Here is a 23,850-nt window from a genome sequence, read left to right as displayed (position 1 = left end):
TGCGATAAACGAAAAGAAAATTGGCATTCTAATGGTGGACTGACAGTCTACTCTGCTTAGTATGCCTTCAGGTGCAAGGTTTGAACACAACATTTCCGACTGCCCCACTGGATGCAGGATCATGGGGGAGCTTAGTGTGGTTTACACTATTCTTCATGATCTCAGCAAATTGGGCAGAAGTGAACTGTGGTCCGTTGTTTGAAACAAATTGTCAAGGAAGACAATGGATGGCAAATAATGTTTCAATACAAATGTCTATCGTGGGCCCAGTTGTAGTTTTCATTGGGTACACTTAACCATACGTTTTGAATATATACATCAACAAGTGTGAAGAAATGTTGGCCATTTACAGTAGTCCTGCAAAATCTGCATGAACTCTGTCCAAATTCTTGAAGGCTGTTTCCATGTGTGAAGGGGCACTATTGCTGATCAGTTCCTTGTATGAAGACAGTTGTTGCTATGATTCCTTTTATTGGACTTGTTGGATATTTTGATCCAGAAGAGTGTCTGATCCAAAAAGCATGATTGTACAGTGTCGGGGACGATCGTAAACAGCCCAACACTGTACAGTCATGCTAACCTGGAAACATTGAACAGCACATTACTTGAATATGAGACCAATCTGAAGCAATATATATATAATGTACTCTTAAATTAATCCCACAAGGATTGGAACAATCATCCCCAGCATTCCCACTGATTCCCACTGATCAGTTACTAGCCATCCCCTTTAAGAGTGAATGAGTATAAATTAATCATGTTATGATTGCCAAAAAAAAAAAATAATAATAATGACTATGTATGCAGGGATATGTGTGGTCCCATATACCATTAGAAACTACACTAAATTACTTGTTTTTGTTTCGCTTTGCTTTGTTTTGTTTTTCCAATAAAATTATCAAATTTCATTTTTGTTGGCCCAACAATGAAATGTGATGGCCTGAAAAATATAAACAACAGAGGCAGCAGTAGCAGCCACATGTGCAAATAGAGTGAAAAAATGATGTCATGTCTCCCCTGACCTACACACAAATCTTCACTAAATGTCCACTTGTTTTAATTTACGTTAATCCCAAACAAGAGGAGTAGTACTGGTATCATTGACATTTTAATTTAAATGTTGCAATAACATAGTGATGATGACTTTTAGAGGAATGAGAGTTTTACTTTCGAAACTAGATCCAAATGATGATTTTAAAATATTTTCATCCTCAATCACCTCAGGTTTTAATTGCTATCACTGCTTAGTGGAAATGTAAAATTGAAAAATTCAGCTTTTTGTTTTAATTTGTCCTATTTTGATGAATGTATAAACCTTGTTTCACATGTTTCTACTCAATGTCAATGTGAAGGTGGTGTTGAATTACACTCCAGAAGTATTATGCTAGTTACAGTAAGATTACGTATGAGGAGGGTATGTGTGTGTTTTTGATATTTTTCCTGTGAGTTTAGCATGCACTATATGATGTAACAGTAAACAGTCGCTTCCACTCTATTGGATGCTTCCTAGCTGTTTAAATTTGCAGAAAGCTCATACCAAATATGAGATAGTTTCAATGAATGATAGACCCTTTAATTCACAAAGGCAGTTCAAATGGCATCCATGATGTGAATTTAGTTGTAGAGACCAAAACAAGTGCTAATTGTACATGTGTGTATATGTCAGTGCATGTTCATCTGATTGGATGTCTGTTGGCATACATGATCTGCCACCCGCATAATTGCAAGTCAACATTTGCATAATCCATGGACTAGCTCTGAAGTACATATGTATATTCCAGCCATAATGTTGACAATCACATCATTCTTTGGCTCTGATCTTAATGTAAGACTTGGAATGGGTATATAGTTGTTTTAGATAGGGCATGAACATTTGGTACACACATCATCTGACTAATTATGAGTATTACGTACATTGTGATATGCTGGTGGGTGTTAATGGTGATATTTTGTAACACATCCATCATTTACCATATTAATAGACTTTGTGCTGTCTCAACTGCCACAGAAAATATCATTCACAATGACATTTAAGTGCTGATGTGAAAAGGTGTGTAATTGAGATCAGATTTTCAATATCGATTGCTGTTCTTTGAAATTTAAACTGGAGGCTTACATCCTATGCTGTGATAGCTCAAACTGACCATCTCTGTAAACTACATGTGCATTCTGATTTGATGGATGGACTCGGCAGAGTAGCTAGAAGTAAAAGAAAAATGTAAATGTATCACTACCGAGCAATGACATATTCTCTGAAACACAACACACATACACTTTAACCCCTACTTCAACACACACAAATACAGACAGACACGCCCAATTATCTGCATGTATGAAATAACTGATTTCTAATCTTTTGCTGTTTGTGTAATTTATGACGCAGCTAAATGAGGCAAAATACCTTTTAAAATGCACTAGTTTGGAGAAGATGTTCAAATTATATATGCAAGCCTCTGCATGTATATGTAAGAAGTTGTCCAACTAAACTAGAAAGCTGGCCGAAGTCTCGCTCAGTGTAGGAATTTGATAATTTCATAGGAACAACTGCATTTAAATGCTCATTTATAGACCATGTTGGCAAGGAATATGTTAGTATCCTTAGATTACAGGTCATGAATAAACATAATTTGATTTTAAAAAATACAGCTTATTGAAATATTTTTGAGGAACAAATAGATTTGATTACTCATTAATAAGTCCCCAGTGACTAGTACCCAAAGTTACAGTGGATTTACAAGTCTTTGAATCAGTAAACACAATTTGATAGAAATAGCCATTAAAATATTCCACAGGAACATGTGGATTGAATTGCTAACTGGTAGGTCCTTGGAGAAATTGAGTGTCCATGTAATACGAGTCATGAAATTAATAAACAGACTTGATAAACATGACCAATTTGATAATTTCCCAGTAACAAGTATTTCAACTGCTCATTTAAAGATTACGTGTGGGGAAAAGTATCCATAAGTAGGGCCTATCCATTGATTAAAAGTCATGGAATTGATAACCAGAATTTGATAAAGTATAGCGTATTGAAATATTGTATCGGAACAAGTAGATTGAATTGTCTGATAATTGTCCCTCAGGGAAGATTTTCCACAGATTTGTAGTGCTGTAGAGCACAGATTTACTTGTATGCTCATTGAAACATGCACAAGTGCAAGTGACATGAACAGTAAAAATAAGCAATCACAGCATCCTTTAGCCCTTGGCCATCAAATTGTGCTCATTAATTACCTATGAGAGTCTTCAGAGTTTATGCCAACAATCAAATTTTCGTACTGTTTACCCCGAGCATAATGTAGTGCTTCTGTCTGCAGTTTGTTGTTGATTTGATCTGCAATTATCACTTCTCTGAAATATTAACCTTCCCCTCCTTTTACCTTTTTTTTTTCTATTTGTTTTTTATATGAAAAAAAGAAAAGATTTTTCGCTGTTCTTTGTCCTGAATAATTTTTTTTTAATGGTTTCTAGTCCTATATTATATACAGTAATTTCCCCTTATTGGGATTCTATACACTTAACACAGCCAGTTGTGTTGTAAATAATGACAGATGCAGGCAGCAAATACCTTCTACCCTCTGTCAGTGTTTGTTGTTACTCAATCAACTCCTAACTGGCAAATGTTTATGTCTCTTTTATGCTGTGTAACTTCAAGTAACAGACTTGGAACACAATATAATCATCTCATATGAAAGAAATCATGTTGCAAATGTATTTTCTATGTCACTGATTTTCTTTAAAAATGACTGTCTCCATGAGGTAAATTGTCAATTTTTTAGTATCCAAATACAGATACCTTTTATTACTGTGATTTTATTGTGTGACTGACTTCATTGCCTTTGTGATCTGGTCAAGATTTTGTTTGCATGTGATCTAATAGAAATGTTGCATTTGCATGAATCTCTCAATGCTGAATAATAAGTACATCTCTAATGTAATGTGTCACAAGTTTCCACGAATGAAACAAAACAGATGTAGACAGTAGTACTTTGGTGGCAAAAATCGTAAGCATGTGTACATCTTAAATATGTGACTCAATAGATGATTGTATAGAATTGACAGCCTTGATGGTTCTTTAGATATCTTTGTAATAAAAGCATCATAAGAAGACACCGAACAATCGTCATGTTTCATTATTCCAATACTGCAACAACTCAAAGAGCAATGGGAAAGCAAAAGTCAGAAATAATAAAACACGACACGCTGCGACTGATTTCTGGTCGACTGTGCATCCGCCAAGTCATTTCCATAAGTTTCATTTATTCGCATAGCGACATGATATACTTTCACAAACCTGTATTAGTATACACATTAGATGAATGAATTTCAAGGTGATTTCAAACTCAAGGCATGTTCACACAAATTTACGGTACTCATGCAAAACACACGATAATACGAGAAAAGACGGCAAAAAGACACTATCCGAGAATGAGATAAACACCAGTCTTCTTCTCCCTTAAGCCCTCAACAGGAACAATCACATCATGAGCTCTGTGATCATATTTGTTGACCTGATAATAATCACCAAATTGGATGACACTGAATTGGTTACTAAAACATTTTGTATGAGATAGGGCCTCATATTTTCTTTAGTCAAAGTCAAGTTCAAATAGTGCAGTAGCCCTGTATCTGATTTGATTGACATAGATTGATTTGTTTTATGTTAATGCCAAGGAAGCAACGGATGCATGTAAACAAGCAACCTCTAGACAGGCGGCTTGAGTCCCATCCAAACGAACTAAGAAATGTGGACAAGGCCGTTTCCTAGGGGCACGACCACTGCATCCACGGGATGTGGACCAGGGACTTTATGATTAAAAGTACACAGTCTTACCACTCGGATGCAACAGCTCTGCATAGTTAAACATATAAACTGGTATGAGCACAGTAAAACTGGCATTTGCAAAACTTTTCATTTTCAATTTTAGAATGCATGGCTGCATACATAACATAGAAAAAGGATTTACACATTTTGTTTAGTTTGCATCCTACTTATTTGAATACAAAACAAATTTCAATCTACTTATCAGTGATCATGTAACAATAAGTCACAAACACCCACAAATGCCAATTGTACACATAAGTACTATATATGTCTTTGAAACAGTGATTTCTTGATATTCTTATAGAGTACAGGACGATTTCTCAAAATTGTACCATACAACACAAGAGTAAATTGACGATGTCAGAGCATAGCTGATAAATTTTCAACAGCACTATACATTAGCTGTACAAATATTCCTGATTATGTGAGCAAAATATATACAAGCAAAGGCAGCGAGGTAAACTTTTTTTCTTGTCCCTCATGATTATTCTACTCTGCAAACCACACACTGACTAAATTTGACAAGAACATTTCTGCAATGTTAAGGTGATGAATGTGATTGGATGGACGGTTTCCAGGAAGAAAAAAAAAAGTGCATATATATATCTATACAGTGAAGAATCAAAATATGCAATTTTAAAACAATGAAAAGGTGATGAAAATATCCATGTGTGAAGTAAATATACTGGAAACCTTTATGAAACGTCTTGCGGGGGTAAAAAGAAAAGAATAGAAGACGAAGGTTTCCATGGAATTCATTCTTTGAAATGTTGCTTTAGAACAACTGGAACAGGCTGAAATGAAAGTAAAGTTTACATTTCATTTACTATTCTTATGAAGCCATGGTTTATCAAATAATGATTTACACAAAACACTTGCAAGTGATCATTTTTGGCAAAGTTTTACATTGTCAAGGGCAATTTTATGAAGCAGTAAGCTTGAGACACATTGTTGACCCTCTGCTCCCAAGATTATACACTTTGATTAAAGATCACACTAAAAAAATATCATACAATAAAAGACACACTTCACATGCACAAATTGGGAAAAATATATGAATTTGCTGTACCAGGTAATTACATGTACATGCACTTTACCTCAGGCATGAGAAAATCCGTAGGCACTAAATACTACTCTTCACCAACTTATTGCAATTATAGTACTTTTTTTCCGCATCTTTGAAGCTGTCTTGGTTAAAGTCATCGTTACCCACAATCACTGAATCACATGATTGATAACATACACATGCAAAATATAGTTTATTACACAATACACACAATAGTCCAACACCAGGCAATAAGCATCCACCCTATTTCATATCTTTGCAAATGTACAATGCAATTGAAAGGTCATCACTCCTTTTCACATGAGTAAGTACTGGTTGACTCCTGGATCCTGGATAGTATCATGCTTTGGGCATGCCTCCCCTCCCCTCCCCCCCCCCCCCCCTCCTCCATAACTGTCCAGACCTGAACCCAGGCAAACAAAGTAGGAGACTGTACAGAATATTTCACAGTATTCTGTTTATACTGCAGCAAAAAAAAAACCAAATAATAATAATAATAATAATAAAATAAACAAATAAATAAATGAATGAATAAATAAAACAAATAAATAAACAAATAAAAAAATAAATGAATAACTAAAAACAAAATAATAATAATAATGATAAAATAGATAAATAGAAAAAAAAAAATGGACTGTTCAAAGAACCATTATGAAAAGCAGGCCATAAATCCCTGTGAAATGCCTACACATTTAGTTCCCCCTATAGCACAACTGCAGACAAATGTTTAATTCTATTTATGCATGAAATTAACTCACATGCTGTGCATTCGGACAATTACATTATATTTTTCAAACCGCCTGTATCAATACTGAGCCAAAAACTGCTGGAACCCCTCTTAAAACCACCTTCAACAGGTGATTCAGGAATACAGAAAAATTAGATTGCCTTTTCAAGTCTATTTGTAGTGAGCATGGGACCTTTTTGACATGATTCTAAGTGGTATACAGAACAGACTTTCTCCGAGTAACAACACTGTTTTACAACACAGAAGTACATATGACAAGTACATTACAATGGTACATTTTCATGACTGTGTATGAACATGGATTCTGAAGAGGTAAATTATAAATGAACGCTGGTAATAACAGACAAGATGTACACGAAAGGAATGACAACATTGAATACAATCATCTAAAGGATGGCTGGAGAGAAGTACTGGGTATGCTATGTTGACCTATGTGGAAATAAGGTAATGTGAAACAAGTTCTGCTATAAAGTATCAAATGATAAGCAAACACAAGCATCCATCCCACACAGAAGGGCACAACTCCAAACTTTTGGCAGTCCAAAACTTTTCAAAAATCAGTTTCATGCAGCTTATTTGAGATGGGAATTGGTACAAATGTTGGTGCAAATTGGTGCAAATGTATAATTATGCATACACAAATCTATGTTGGGGGACAAAAGGGCTATGCACACATTCATGCAACAGATATATACAACACTCATCTCTTTGGTAGGAATAAAAAGCATGCTGATGCTAATTCTACACCATTTGCATTGCTTTAGCACGATGAATGTTGTGTATCTGGAGCAAGGGAAGTATTCTTAACTTTACAAAGAAAAGAATGGATATTTCACTTAAGACTTTGAATTGGTGGTATTGGGAGATAATATGCCATATCTATAGCACTAACCACAATTTTGTATCTAACAAAATGCCCCTGGCACTCTTCATGATAGATGCATAAAAATACATCCTAATAAATGATGATGAGAACATATACATACACCTGTTCACTTGAAAGTACATTTTTTAATCATCCTCCTGAAGCACAAGCAAACTTATGGTCAGTTCAGAGTTCAACAACACCATACAATCTGCTCAAACCTTAGCTCAAGATTTTACATATAATCAACAAAGACTAATTCTTTGCTCATATCCATAGCTACCACATCTGTTTTTCCACCAAAGCAAGAACTTTAGCATGCATTTTCGGGTACGTCACTCGTACTCTCACAATCTCAACTCTGCAGCAGTATTGAATACCATACACACTCATATTTTTGCGTACAAATATTTTTGTGAATGGCAGTTGATTAGAAATTTTTGAGAGTTGCTAATTTTGTGCTCTGTGGTAATCTCATAATAAATGAGAAAAAAAAAACCAATGACTAACAAAACATTTAGAAGAAGTGTGACTTCTTAAACAAATTGTTTTACTCAAACGTTGCTTGAATGAGAACAAATCTCTCTGAAAAAAAGAAAAGGACCAGTATATCAAGGATATCTCACGGCTAGACTGGATTCCATGGCCAGTGTTACTTTTTGGTCAACATTTTTGCATGTTGTTACTTTCGTCATTGACAGCCTATTTAGGAAATTCATGATTGATGATAAACTGTTGCGAAAAATGTCAGAACATACAGTTGATCAGTTTACTAGCATGTTCTACTAATGTGCACACCCTCTACTGGTCCAATGCTTGCCTGATAATGTAACAACTAAAGCATGCAAAACTTGATTCAAAATACTGAAATGCATTGAGTATGTATAGGTGGGTGGAATGGCTTGTCACTACATTCTCAGAGGAAACATACATTTATAAACTTGAATACATTTTAGTGATACACTGATGTTTGCATATCATTGGGATTTATCGCATATATAAGCCATGGGGTTCAACTTTGAAGCACTCTCATTATACCCCCATCTCACTAGAAGGCGATTCCGCTATGATCATAAAAAATCGACAAAGCGCGGCGGATCGTGGCTTGATCGCTTTAAATCTTCACCGTATCTTGAGCAGTTCAGAAGCATGGAGGGTCGCCACCATCGCCATGGTCGGCGACCTCGCTATGGAAGTTTTGAACATGTCCAAAACTTCCGTAGCGAGGTTGCCATGGTTTTAGAGCATATCACGATCACCTCACGAGCGCATTATAAGCGCCACATTCATAACTCTGACAGGGTAGCAGTGAATGCGTTAGGCCTAACTCAAGCGCATCGAAAGCGGCCCCCCATCGCCCATGAAAATTACCACTTTTACAGTATTACGTAACAGGAACTAACCATGAACGAAATAAAGTGATGCACAGACCAGGAAGGTGGACATGGAGAAAAGCGTATAAAATTCATTTTTCAAAGTACACTCAGTACGAATCTACTCTGTTTATTAAATTGTTTGTTTGTCATACATGTATACCATTGCAAGTCAATGAAAGTAAATGAAGTTGTAATCTTTTCAAATATATCTTCATAAAATTGTCTCATTGTAGGATATGATTTGTAGTTTGCTCGTAAGCCGGTTCTTTAATATTATATACACATTTTACCCTTTTAATTGAATGGATGACTTAACTAATAGTGCAATTTCACATCAGGTTCTAACTGGTGTGTTCTAGAATGCTAAGATGTAAGGGTAAAACCATATTCTGCATATCCATGTTGGTTTGACACTGACATCTGCCTGAAGAAATTAAATCATGAAACCCATTTTATACCCGATCGCTTGAGATCGTAGCATGAGCCCGGCGTAAACGTATCACTGTCGCTCCGATCGTATTACTGTTGTAGCGAGGTCTCGATAAGCGTACAAATATCGCAATACGATCGCTTTGATCATCGTCGTCGGCTTGGAAAAGCGGCGAAAACATGGCAGCATCGTAGCATTATCGTGGAACTATCGCCTACAGCGCAGGTTGAGCTTAGAGAAGCTGTAGTGTAATCGCCTCGGAGGTCAAAAATGGAGATGGACGGCGATCGCACGATTTGTTAAATCGTCACAGATCACCATGATCGCCATGGTCGCCTTCCTAGTGAGATGGGGGCCTTAATGATCAAATGACAATCTTCAAATACAGTGGAAACTCAATATAAAGAAATCTGATGTATATAACACAATACCTGACATAACAAACTAATTTCTCCGGTCCAAATAAATTGATTTCCTTTGCTTCGTATTGTTTGACTACTAATGTAATAAAATATCTGAAATAAAGAACAAATTGTCTTGGTCCCAAGGATCTCATCATACTGAGTTTCCACTGTATTGAAATTTCAAGCTTCTTCCAACACATACCAGACAGACCAAACAAAGATGGTTGGACCTGGTGGTCACGGTGGTTGTTGACGTCCACCCTAGTAGGCACTGAACTTGGCCTGCTCCTCGAGGAACAGCAGCTGGTCGATAAGGAAACAGTCGCTGACGTTTGTGACGAAGTCGCGCAGCCTCCTCATGATGGTAGAGTCGTCCAACGTTTCCCTCATGTCGCCGAAGCGCGCCTCTTTAAGGAACGCATATGCCTTCTTAAAGGACTCCTTACCAAACTTCTTTTCGCATTCACTGTCGAGCAAAATGTGATTTTGGGGGGTATGCAGTAAAGGAAAAACTCATCGGGACTCAACAGCCATTTCAACAAGTGCAAGGAAGAAGTGTTTCAGTTCAACCATGATTAGAAAACATAGTTCAGAAATAAAATTAATCAGTTGAGTATAATCATACGTAGCAGTTTCATTGATGGTCCTTACAGTAAGAGGGGCCCTGCATTACATCAAACAAAACTGAAAACATGTACTAATGATGGGAAGCAGAGGGGACATTCATGCTATACAATATCTCCGAACCTTCCGACTTCAACTAACAAATTTCACGGAAGATACTGCACGTTTGACTTCCAGACTACACATAATAATGTTTCACCACCTGAACAATACACTCAAGACAACACAACGAATATTTCATTGCTGTCTTTTAGTCAAGGCATTGGCATATATTAATGTCACATTAACTTCAAGTAAACACACGTAACAAGAAAGGTCTGAGACTGGGAGTTTGAGTAAAGGATACGCTCGGAGATTCTGTATCTTCTTGTCGCGAACGGCTGGAGAGAAGGCGCCAATGGTGTCATCCGTGATCGTAGCATTTTGGTCTACCAGGTGGTGGATGGGTGTGTGTGTGGGGAAAAGAGAAATGCACATCAAAGTGACCTCTTAAATTGAAATATATTCAAGCTACAGAAAGACTCAGTAAAAATCTGCAATACTCCGAGAACCGATTCACCTACTTGTTAAAAGCATGTGAGACATGACCATTGGCAGCTGGTTAGTGGATGCTCACACAAGTATGCACAAGTCAGGAATTATTACTAAACACTAATCATGGTATTGTGGATTGCCCAAATTTCTTCCTTGCAAAAATCCTGTCTACTCTGAAGACTCTGTTTGCATTTATCAAAATCTTTTAACAATAAAAATCACATAATAGCATGACTGGTCAATTATATGAATAATTTTTTACTTACTTTTGCATCTACAAACTAATCCATACTACACGCAATCTACAAATCATCCCTTGTGACAGCTACTTTCTTCCTATTACAAACAAAAGACAACATGGAAGTTTTAACAAGCATTTAAGTACACTTCTACCCTGAGTGCTCATGGAGCAACTACTTGTACATGACTTGCAGCAATTGATACATTTGTATCAGCCATTTGAGGTCAAGTCACTCATATGCTCCATCATAAGAGACATTCATATAAGCTTGATTGATGAAGTATGATTTTGCTACAACACGCATCTCCCATAGACACATGCCCGAGTACACTCGGGACTCATCCTCAACGGGTTAAATTCTCTTTACTCACCAGTCGTTGTTTTATCCAGTGCTGCCTGCATGCATCCCATAAGTGCTGAATAGTCATCCATTTCATTCTGTGGATTACAACAGAACAAAACATAGCATAATACAAACCATTCTCAACCTATGAAGCACTCTATGTCCATACACCATGATGAAATGTTATCCAAAATTTGACAGGAAAGTCAAAGCATCCTTTCATGTCTAAAATTACACTACTCAATAGCTAGTACACACTAGTTAATGGTGAAATTTTAAAATACGATATACATTCATTCTGACCCTGTCTATATTCAGTTTTCTTTTGTCTCCTGTAATCCAATGCCACTTCTGTTTGAAGCATGTCTGTACCACCACTAGCCTGTACTCACCCCTGAATCTGAGTCAGACTCAAAGTCTTCGTGCTGGGAGTAGAACGTGTCGGCCGCGTCAATGTCCTCTGGGATCTCAGCCGCCAGCTGCTCCAGCTGATTACGCATCTCCTCCATCGACGTCCTCCGCTCCATCTTTGTGATGGAAGGTGTCCTCCGCTTTTCCCCGGCAACGGGCAGCGCCCGTGTGGGTTTGGCAGTTTTGGTTGGCGATGACGACGAGGATGATGATGATGAGGAGGAGGTTGATGACCAGGCTGTCTTCTTCGCCGGTGCTGCCGCTCCCTTCTTGGGGCTGGCACTCTTTGGCTTTGCATTTGCTTGCTTGGGCTTCTGGGTGGGGTTGGAGTTCTTTTTGGCTACCGGCTGCTTTTTGCTCGTCGAAGATGGGGGAGCAGCACCAGGGGGTACTGCCATGGAGATATTTGGATCGTCCAGGTTAATGGATGTCTTCAGAGGGGTGATGGGGCGACTGTCAGGATTGCCTGGAGTTAATGTGTCGTCTGCAGCTGGAGAACAAAGAACCAGTCATTTTACGTTGAAAAAAAAAATCCAAGGTCCTTTTGCAAATATCTCATTCACTCAAACACTACTCGCAGCATCTCAACAATTCCTCAAATTTTACTTGTGAACAGCTAAGCAGAGTCAACTCAGATTTTGTCGACATTTAACTGAAGCATGGCATCTCTTAGTAACAGGAAATCAGTCCATACAAGTTTATAATTAATTTTAAGTTCTTGACTGTAATTGTACAGAATTCATGCATTATTTCTTCCTTCTAAGGAGAAACTTTTACACTCTCTAATAGCATAAGTTGAAAAAATAATCAACTACTTGAAACTTATCTAAACTACCATCATAGCACTGCCTCGAGTCAGTTAACCGCATGCCCCGTATCTAGGTTCTGACATCAGGAACAAGAATATAATGAGTTCGAGAGATCTCACCATTTAGATACGGGTTTGGCACAGCGGCTGGTTTAATCGGTCTGTCTTCATTAGCATCGTATCTTGGTGACGGAGATTTGGCTGGAACTTTGTGACAAGCACAAGAGCAAAAACAAACTAGATATATCGCTACGGCTACTGATATGCCTCCGCCATAATGCATGGTTCTCCTAATAGGTCTATAGTACAATGTCTTGACAATGTGTGATGACAGTTTCACACAATTGGCAAAATATTAAAATGACAGGTTTGACACAAATGTGCTGAATGTTCACTTTCCTAGAACTAGGTTCAATTGGATGAATGATTAAAATGTCAGAGTGCAGGTATTTGGGGAACTGATGATTTTTACTTGACTTTTGACCCTTTTATAAGTTTATGCATTTAGTAATTTTCAAGGTATTGAGAAAAAGTATAATTTCAGTATCAAATGGGAAAACAGCATTATCTAAACCTGGTCTTTGACCTTTGACCTCACAGTTCCACAGAGAATCACTGTTAGGTAGAACATGCATAAATATGTAAGTTTCACGATGATACCTTGAGTTACTTTCGAGATATGGAGGAAAAAGTGCAAGTTAGCACTTTCACTTTACCTTTGACCCTTTGACCTTTGACCTTTTGGCAAGAAACTTCCCCAAAAATATATATTGGGTAATACAAGCCATACATCAAGTTTAAAAAAAAAAAAACCTTCCGGCATATTGCATTTTAAGGAAAGTAGTGATATTTTGAGGAGTTGACCTTGAACTTTGACCCCCTGACCTTTGACCCATGACCCCAACTTCCCTGAATAATCACTGCCCATCGGTACAAGCATATATACTAAGTTCCATGAAGATACCTTGAACCATTTGCGAGATATGGAGAAAAACATGAAATTTCAAATTTTTTTTCACAAAATAACCTGTGACCTTTGACCTTTGACCCCGTGACCCTAAAATCCACACAAAGTATTATCCCCCAAGGATATACCCTCATACCAAGTTTGATGTAAAACCACCACACGGTTCTTGAGATATCGACAAAAACAAAACGGGACAGACGGACGTACGGACGTACGGACGTACGGACGGACGGACGGACGGACGGACGACCCGAAAACATAATGCCTCCGGCCACTTCGTGGCGGAGGCATAAAAAACAAAAAGTATGAAATTTGGATATATGGATGAAATATAAGATAATTGCACAGCATGTGACTATCAGCTTGCCACAAGGGACTTTTAACTATTCATTATGTATCACAATATTGGAGAGCACACATATTTTGAAGTATGAAATGACAGAAATTGATTTGTTGAAGAAGAATACATTGGTTTCTTTGCATGCAAAATAATGGCAAACACACCATGAAATCTAATCATATTACTTTTTTGCTACTTAGTGAAATGAACAATCCTTTAAAACATACAGCAACCTGTAAAAGACAACAATGGAATAAATGTTGCAACAATTGATATGAATACAACTAATTTTCTCTAGACAAATAAGCAATGTACATGACTAAATGCATAATCAACTGCAATGTCATTTTTTTCTTTACTCAGAATGAGACACATGTTTATGCTTCCATACAAACTAAGATATATCCCTTCCTCATATTATCTAATTTTGACCCTGTCAACACATCACAAAGAAAAGGTAGTACAGTCAACCCTGCTTCAGTGACCACCATAAAGACTATCTAGCCATATTGAACAGATTTCACTGTATTTGCTTCTGTTAATGTGAACAAACCTGTATAAGTAAAGACCACGTGCCCACACAGACCAGTTTTTCTATCACTCTTTGGGTGTTTTTTTTTAGCAGACAGGCTGCGTTGCATTGACTTCTTTCAACCCCCCCCCCATCCATATCTGAGCCCACCCTTCCTCCCCCCCCCCTTTCCTAAAATATACCTTCTCTGACTGTGCCCATGTCTTCTCTGTCCCAGTACCGGTCCTCCCCACCTTCGTACATTGTCTGGCTGCTGTTGAGGTACACCGAGGCGTCGGGGGCCTGTGGAAGCATCCTCTCCCTGAAGGCAGGGTCCATGTACACCTGAGGGTTGTCATACACCCAGGGGGGCCTCATCTTGGACAAGATGCGAAAATCATGACGTTACCATGGTGAGACAAGATGAGCAATAGCTGCACAAAGTTTCTCTGCTCTCCCATAGAATATAAGACTTTACACATCACAGAGGATGGCTGATGCTTTACTTTTTGTAGGGTTGTTTGCCTGTTTGTTTATTTCTTTGTGTTGGTTGTTTTTAAAAAGGGGGGGGGGGTATTTTGTACACCAACTGTGTTACTATAATGACTCTCATCAAAACACCTCATGTATCTTGGTTCCACATTCCTTGGTGTTCAAACTGCAGTATATAAATTCTGATTCTCTGGTGGATCCTTTGTTGTTACAGTCAACAAACAATTGAAAGCGTTTGATATTCAATGCTTGATTATTTACACACACAATCTACCTGCACTAGAACTCTATGTTAGTTAATTGGTAATATCAATATTAAGATTGCACTTCTGCTTGTGCTCTTCTACACCTGCTAATGTGAACTTTTTTTCTTTCTTCAAATTTATACATAGCTAACAGAGGATGATGGTCACAAAATTATCAATGTATAAAACGGAACTGAATCTTGAGTCACCTCACTCACTTTCCCCTTGCCAGGCAAGCATCTTTCATGTCCCCATACTATCCTATCTTGACTCACCTCACCCCTTCCCCCTTGCCAGGCAGGCATCTTCCGTGTTCCAAGGCTCTCCTTCAGTGTCTCCTTGCGCATCATGTTTTCCATCAGGTTGCTCCTTGCATGCATGCTGTCAGAGGACAACAAGGAGCACATGGTTTTTCATAATACCAACACCATGGCATTAAAGTTTACCACACACAGGTGCAACTATCTCAACATGAAACAAATTGTATTTCTGGAAATTACCATAGCTGTATTGGCATCTCATAATTTCTTTTAAGGTGTTAGTATCTTACTTTGCACTTTTATGAATTCTGTACCTTTAATAAATAAAGAGAAAAGGCCCCTGTGAAATACAACAACATTAGATAAAGATAATCATACCACGGTCAGTGTAGTGGAACTGGAACAGAAAACAAGTGCAATTGATTAAAGTGGAGAAAGTTAAAATCAGCCACCTACGTTCATTTTTTTTTTCTACAAGATTTTGAAGGGATGGTATAGTATTGGCTGAGGAGAGGATTCGGCTTTTAAAGTTTTGCAAAATATTTAGAAACCACTCTATGCAATGTAAAAGAGCATAAAACCTTGAGGGGAATTGAAAGTTTCTTTGATGAAAATCAGCTTTGAAATGGGTGAGATATCCAAAAACAAGATGGAACAAAGCAATCCTAATAAAGTCATGGCCTGTCACATTTTATAAGGATCACTTTGGATATCTTAGCCATACTAAGACCAATTTTCATCAAATAAATCTTGAATTCCTCTAAGAAAGAGGTTTTTCATCATCTCACAAACACACACACACACACACAGCGGGAAACCTGTAGCCCCATCTAAACCAAAACTGTAAAATCGAGAGTAACAATAGAGATGGAATGGATTGATTGATAGATGAATATATAACAAGATAGATAGTTGGATGGCTAAATAAATAGACAGGTAGACAGATAGAAAGACAGACAGAAGAGAGTTGGATAGCTAGATACACGGAGGAGGGTAGAGAAGAGAATGTGATCTCAGCTCACCTGAGCCTAGCAGCCTCCTGGTCAGCTTTTTGCATTTTCTTCAGCTTCATCCTCTCCTTGGGCGTCAGCTTCTTCAGGTAGTCATCCTCCTCTGGCGGCGAGAGACCAGCGGGCTCCTGCTGTTGCCGTAGCGACTCGTTCTGCAGGTCCTCGTAGTGCGTCTTCTCCCGCATCATCGCCGCAATCTCCTGCGTCTCCTCGTTCAGCTTCCGTGCATCTTCCTCCTGCTGCTCGCGATACTCCGCCATCTTGTTCTTCATTTTCTGCGAGGGCACATAGAGAGCGAGCAGCAGATAGGAGATTTCCTAGTTTGGTATAACTATCAGTATCCTGGGTGTTCTTGGTACACATGCATAGTGATAACAACCCCACAATCAATATAAGTTTTCATGACTATCTCTTTTGGCATGACTATACCATACTGATGACTAACTTTCATGAAATTAAACACAATAAACACAATTTTTTTGCTAAGCTTTCATGAAAATAAACACAATTTTTTGCTAAATACAAATTTTACCTAAATTTTCTATACCCCCCCCAAACTCTATATAACTCTCTAGAAAGTGACCTTGGTGTCTTTGTATAAAAGCTCTAGCGAAGCCTGATTTTCAGAATTACCACGGTAGACATACATGTAGGTAGATATTGCCACTGTGCTATGCATGATTACAATCTGAATGATATCTTACCAAAATGAGGGCTAACAGTCACAGCCTATCACTTTGGCTGACAAATTTCAGATTTTAAAGTGGTTTCGTTTGATACATTAGAAGACTTGCACACTTTTCTGTATTACATTTCAGTTTTGATAGTTTATACACAGACATCAGAGTTGCGGATGGCTTGTGTGCGTCTAAACTCACCTCTATGTGTCGTGTGACGAAGGGAAGTTTGGTGACCTCTACAGCCGATGGTCTTTTGGCAGGATCTCTGTTCAGCATTCTAACAATAGTACAACAACAATAACAACGTCGACAACGTGAGATAATAAGAAAGGAAAGACAGCCAAACAAAGAATGAATAATAGACGAGGAGAATATACCATACAGATGCAGAAAGAAAATATTAACAGCTTTTCTGCACTCTAGCGACATGTTTGATGAACAAATTTGATTGTCAAGACACAAGAAGCTTGCTGGTGCAAGAAAATGTGATCAGTACTCACACATTCAGTATGTCCTGGATGTTCTTGTCGTACTGCTGCGGAATGGTTGGTGTCTTTCCCTCCACAATCTTGTACATGACCCCCATCAACGACTGACCCTCGAATGCATGTTGGAGGGCACACAGCTCATACAGGATGCATGCAATTGACCTGTTTGGATATAGAATGAGTGAGAAGTCTTGCAAAGTGGTTCACATTAAAAAACAAACAAACAAAAAACAAAAACAAAAACAAAAACAAAACAAACAAAATGAATGTTGAACCTTGCAGGGAAGTGGAGATTGTGCTGTCAACTGGTATGGTATATTTTCACACACAGTGAATTATCCTACTAGCAAAGTTTAGAGTGTGTCTTGTTCTGACATGCCTATTCATTCTATAAGCAAAGCTGCATGAATGCACAACAAAAGGAAAAACAAAAGCAAAACTATTATCCCAGTGAGTGACAGTGCTCCAGACATAGTATACAAATAATGACTGCTATAAGGGGCACAGTTAAAATTATGGGTCCAAGGTGATGTGAAAACCATAACTATGCCCGAAGCGAAGCTGAGGGCATAGTTATGGTTTTCACATCACCGAGGACCTACATAATTTTAACTGTGCCCCGAATATCAAGCTGTCATTATTTGTTTTATATACCGAAAATATATATTCCGAAAACATAGATTCTAGTCTGTTTTACAGCACTCGTAATCAACGCTGATCGACAGCGCGGCAGTCGTATCATTGGTGCGTATATGAGTGACCTATGTGTACGGGGTTGCGACTGTCTCCAAACCTATTTACAGGGCACAGTTGATTCTATGCCCCGGGTACAGTAAATCATGACGTCATTTTGATCAAAAATGGGGCACAGCTATTTTCATGACTCCACTTTTAACCAATCAGATGAAAGGAATCTATATACGTATGAGGTATATAATGAGGAACATCTACTTTTCTTGTTCTTGTTCTTTTTTTTTTTTTTTTTTGCCTTTGAATCACTTGTGCTGTAATTTTGGTTTGAATGTTCATGAAAGTTTTCATCCCTCACAAGAGGGATAGGTAGAGGATGATGCACAGAGATGATGCACAGATGGTACAGTGTGTGCACCACCCACCGCAACCCCAATCCTGCACTCACCAAACGTCCGACTTGCTGTTGTACCCCTCGTGTTTCAGGACCTCTGGGCTCATGTAGTACGGGGTGCCTGTGAAGGTGCTGGCCATGTCGGTGGTGCCCATGAGAACGCGCGAGATGCCAAAGTCGCCGATCTTGATCATGTTCTTCTTGAGAAAGATGTTTCTGGTCTTCAGGTCCCTGTGAAGCACTCGCCTAGTGATGGAAAGAAAAAAGTCCCACAATTGATACATCACCATTTTATCACTTGGTTTTCCCTAGCAAGAACTACTTTTAAGAAGTAGACATTTCTGTGGTGTTGCAATTTTTGCGTATTTCAAGCAATCAGAAACTAGTGCGAAAATGAAAGCACAAGAATATTCTTGCTTGCTTTAAAATGTTCCAGTAGTTCATATCTTGATTCCACGGAATTAAAGACACACAAAACTCATCTTACCTTGGTGAGAGAAAAGAATTACCCACGTGAAAATATCCACTTTTACAGTACCTCAAGAAGTATGTCGCTTTGAATGAAAAATGACTACACCCCGAACATATATGTGGATTCAGTGAAGGCACAAATATTAGCAACACACATTGGTGAAGTCTGAGGAAAAAAGCGGAGGACAACCTACTCAAGTGATATAAATTTTATGAGAAAAGAACATAACTCATAGCATTTGTCAGTTACAAGTTGAGGGAGAAAGTACTTTTGATAACAAACAAAATTTGCTGGAATTTTCTTCATATTTTCTTGATCATTCTATGGTCATTCTAAATTATTGTAGCCTTCCCATCCAACGATGATGCTACAATCAAACCTATAAGAATTAATAACTTTCGAAAGGATAGTCCAAATTTCCCCAGGCTTCACTGAGGCGTCCTCCTCAGCTCTTTCTGCATTCATTGAATCAACATGTACCCACATGTTTGGGGTAAATTCTGCTTTTGGGGCCCCGTTTTATCATCAGATAAAATCGATTTTAAATTTCCTTTACCACACAGGCTGCCATAGACTTGCAGTTGAAATCAACTATATAATCAATTCAACTCATTCATAAAACAGGGCCCAGGTCATGTGACATACCTGCTGTGCATGTGTTGTACTGCCAGAGCTAGCTGCACAAACCAGTCCATGATGACGTTCTGGTCAAATGACTTTCCACCCTTTTTCCAAGCTGTGATCTTTTCATCCAGATCTCCTCCCTATTAGGCAAATGAAGTAAAAAACAACAGACAAATCTTGAAAGAGGAATCAGACATAAAGCATCTTTATATTTGCTTACACCTGCTAGGCTCTATGAAATGCGATGTTTGTGAAGGGACATGTGTGTACACAAGTTACATGAAAAACATCCTGGTATTAAAAATCAAATAAAAATATGGAGCAGTGTTTGTAGTTTAAATCTGGTTTTCGTTGTTGTTGTTTTTTTATTCATTTTACTTTTGATATTTGCAGCCTAAACATATCATTTTGCTATTGCCCATTTCTATCTTTCTCTCTAACCTTACTACACTGTAGGTGCATAAAAATATCCAATTTGCCAATGTCATATTGCACTTGTTTCAGGGATATCTTTCACTGTAAACTCACTTAAACCCATCTAAAACATTTATTTCGAACAATGCTATCATTCAGAAATTTGATCTTTAGGAGGTATAAAAGAACAGGCAAGCAAGCAAGCAGCCACAACAGGGAAGCTCTCTACTTCCCCTTACCTCACAATACTCTGTGATGATGCAGAAGAACTCGCCATCGAGGAAGCTGTCGTAGAACTTGACGATGTTGGGATGGTGCAGCTTGGACAGGAGCTTAGCCTCGTGCATGGCATCGACTGTCTCGTCCGGCGCCAGGTCACCACAGGATATCTCCTTCAGCACTTTCCTGGGCAATTGCAAGGGAGAACATTTTTCCCTTAAATTTAAGGCCATATGGTGTCTCCAGTAACGTCACTGATATGGCAATGTTTACGACTAAGCTTCTCCTACTTCTCAACTTTGTAGTAGAACCATCTAACAATGACTTGGTAGTATAATTTACCCCCCCCCCCCCAAGAAAGAAAAGAAAAGAAAGAAAAATACAGTTTCCTAAGTCATCATGTTGTTCCAGTGGTCTTATGCAACAGACCTACAAATTAGATCAACACATCATTTGTTTATCAAAATAAAAAATGAAAATCTTAAATGATAACAAAAAACCACACAAACAAACAACCAAAAGGTAAATCAACATACCGGCAGTGTTGCTCTAATATAATCGAACTGTTGTACTGGTAGTTTTTGGAGATTATATTGGGTGTAAAAATATCTTTCTTCTTTTTGTTTTGTAAAATTCCATTTAATATTGTTTAGGAAAGTCATCCCTATGTGAAATATTACAGAGTTATGAACAACTTGAATAAAAAGGCCTTCATTTTCAGGGGACACTCATCCCCTCTTGAAAAAACAGGGTTGACACAAACTACCATTTACACAAATGTGATATAAACCTTTACATCAAATACCGGGTATTGAGGTAAATACCTCAACTACAATTGTAAATTACAAATTAGAAAGACAGCCTCTGCTTCACTTGAAAACCTGATCAGGGCGAAACAACAATTTCTTTGTGTTAAATCTAATCCATTACATGTACATGCTCTTGAAGAGAAATCAACATTTTTATATCAATAATGTGTCAAAAATCTCACTCTGCACAAACTGGAAATTATTTTGCTAACAGTGATAGATATGAATTCTCTTACATAATTCAACTTACCACTGTTCCTCTCCCTTGCTTGCATTTGCCTTCATGTCAAACACAAGAAATGCCGTGCCGAAGTTGCCGCTGCCAAGCTTTTTCTCAACCCTGTAGCGGTTGGCCAGCACCCTGTGGTCACTCTTGTCCTCCTTTGGCTTCTTGACCCCTCTTGATGGAGGCATGATGGCAGTGTGTGGCTAGAGTGATAATACTTCTGATTGCGAAGAATTGAATCCCACAGAAAAAAAAATGATCACACACTGAAAGGTGTACTGATCTGTTAGGTTAACGCATTCATGGTCAAATGTCAAATGATTAGCAACAAATTTGTTAAACTGTTTGTGAGGTATCACCTTCCATGAATAAAACTGTTCACACGAGTGACATGACAAGAATGTGTGTATTTTGACAAAACAATAGGAAAGAAATAAATGAAATTCCATCCGTACGATTGTTTGGTTATCTGTATAATTATTTCACAGTTGATGAAATGTACATATTTTGTACAGAGACAGTCTAGTCTTTGAATGGGAAGTCTCATATTGCTACCTTATTGACCGGTAATATGAACATCAGATATGATTGCGTTACATGTGCACTGCTTATTTTATGGAAACAACACGAACACTTTACTTACGACTTAAGGTGTACTTAAGTACATGTACATGCGCATGTATATCTTTTCATTTTTGAAGCGCCATGAGCACTGAAAAGTGAACCTAGGCTATGCGCTATACAAGAAGCCACTATCACTATTATTATTATTATTATTATTACATGTACTTTAAAAAAAAATCTTAATTGGTCTAGGAATTCTGGCACTTTGCATGTGCTTTGTGATTTTGGAGTGAATGATAACTAACCTTGGATTGGATCTCATAAATGGTAAAGGCTGTATATCATTATCCAGCATGGGCAAACTCCTAATACCAGTCCTACTGACACTGTCTACTCCTAGAGTCCTCCCCTAGGATTATCATGGTTAGATTAGGGTTAGCAATGGTTAGTTGTGGCATACAATACGAAACTGCATAAATTTTAAATGTCAGAATTCGGTAATCTGATATCTTGAAAAACTAATGTAGCATCTATCCCCATTTAGAACCTACAGATTTACTAGAAATGTCTAACGTTAGTAAAATTACTAAGTAGTGCTCCATTCTCCCTCACCTAACTTGTGTTTTCTGAATGTGCTCCCAGCATTTTCAAAATGGTCGATATAGAAATCTTGACCTGTCGTGTCTAGTTTCTATATGTAGAATACAGTAAGCTAGATTCAGAACTCAAACGTTAACTCGTTAGTCGAATTGTTTGCTGCAATGCTGCCATTGCTGGATGTCGGGACTGAGTGAACTGAACTGAACTGAACTGAACTGAGCATTGCAGTTATGTCAGTTCTATTTTGTGCATGTTTTGAGATCATTTTGACAAACAGGTCCGAAAGTACACAAGCCCCCAGAACTAACGTTAGATAGATTCAGAATTCTATTCCTGATCCCGGCCGTATTTTACCCAAGCCAGCCGGGCATATCTACTAACCGCGCACTAACTGCACGCACAGCCACACAGCCAGTGTCAGTGGCACAGGTTGCAACATAAACATGCCAAGTCAAACAGAAATTGCAAAGAGCAAAAAGCTCACCAAATGAAATCACCTAAAACTTACAAAAATACATGAAAGTGGCCTAGTGGGTTTGAGCTGCTGGCCTATCTCTGTCGAGACGATGCACTGAATGGATATATTTATGGCCCTGTCGCAGGTAGGACCTAGGTCACATGTAAGTAGCGAAGCGATTCCTCAGCTGGCGCTCAGTCCTCGATCCTAGATCCTCTCACCACACCTCAGTCTTTCACATAATAATTCCAAAATACGTAGGTGGGACTAACGCGAAGATCGTTTGTATGTACGGTAGCAGTACTTTGTTTATCGTTACGGGATCGGGAGTGACAACTCGACCTCGGGCCTCACACGGGCCTTGTTGGACAACTCGACCTGATGTATGGAGAGCTCCTTTATAATGATGAAAACTTGACCGAAAGATAGGTCTCTGGTCGTCGGGGAAATGTTCCACGGAGACTGCGTCTGGCTTCACGGATCCCCTCCTTTGTCTACGGAGGAGAGCGATAACGTAAAAAAAAAAAAAAAAAAAAAAAAAAAAAAAGACTCCTCCGGACAGACGGATCTTTCTGTCTAGATGAAAACACATTCTTATCGAATGATTGTCCTAAGCTCGGTGAACATTCACGCTAAAAGTAATATTTTCGCTAATTAGAATTTATGAATTTAACGTAATAGATGAATATTAGTTGTACATAAGTATTTTG

General features: G+C 38.2%; 1 protein-coding gene across 1 annotated transcript; it reads right to left on the bottom strand.

Moving 5' to 3' along the window:
• Positions 1-9,954: 9,954 nt before the first annotated feature.
• Positions 9,955-23,209, bottom strand: LOC140232749 (uncharacterized). Its single transcript, XM_072312865.1, has 15 exons — positions 23,192-23,209; positions 21,544-21,739; positions 20,505-20,670; positions 19,873-19,991; positions 18,810-19,001; positions 17,684-17,833; positions 17,382-17,460; positions 16,516-16,778; positions 15,509-15,614; positions 14,700-14,874; positions 12,799-12,885; positions 11,852-12,360; positions 11,488-11,554; positions 10,688-10,769; positions 9,955-10,183 (listed from the first exon to the last, which is right to left on the bottom strand). The coding sequence occupies exons 2-15, from the start codon at positions 21,705-21,707 to the stop codon at positions 9,979-9,981; spliced, it is 2,364 nt and encodes a 787-aa protein (XP_072168966.1). The 5' UTR covers positions 21,708-21,739; positions 23,192-23,209; the 3' UTR covers positions 9,955-9,978.
• Between the last annotated feature and the right edge of the window lie 641 nt (positions 23,210-23,850).

This window comes from Diadema setosum, chromosome 9, assembly GCF_964275005.1.
Source record: "Diadema setosum chromosome 9, eeDiaSeto1, whole genome shotgun sequence".
Taxonomy (NCBI): domain Eukaryota; kingdom Metazoa; phylum Echinodermata; class Echinoidea; order Diadematoida; family Diadematidae; genus Diadema; species Diadema setosum.
Note: the sequence above shows the minus strand (reverse complement) of the source record. Positions and strands in the feature narration are given on the sequence as shown.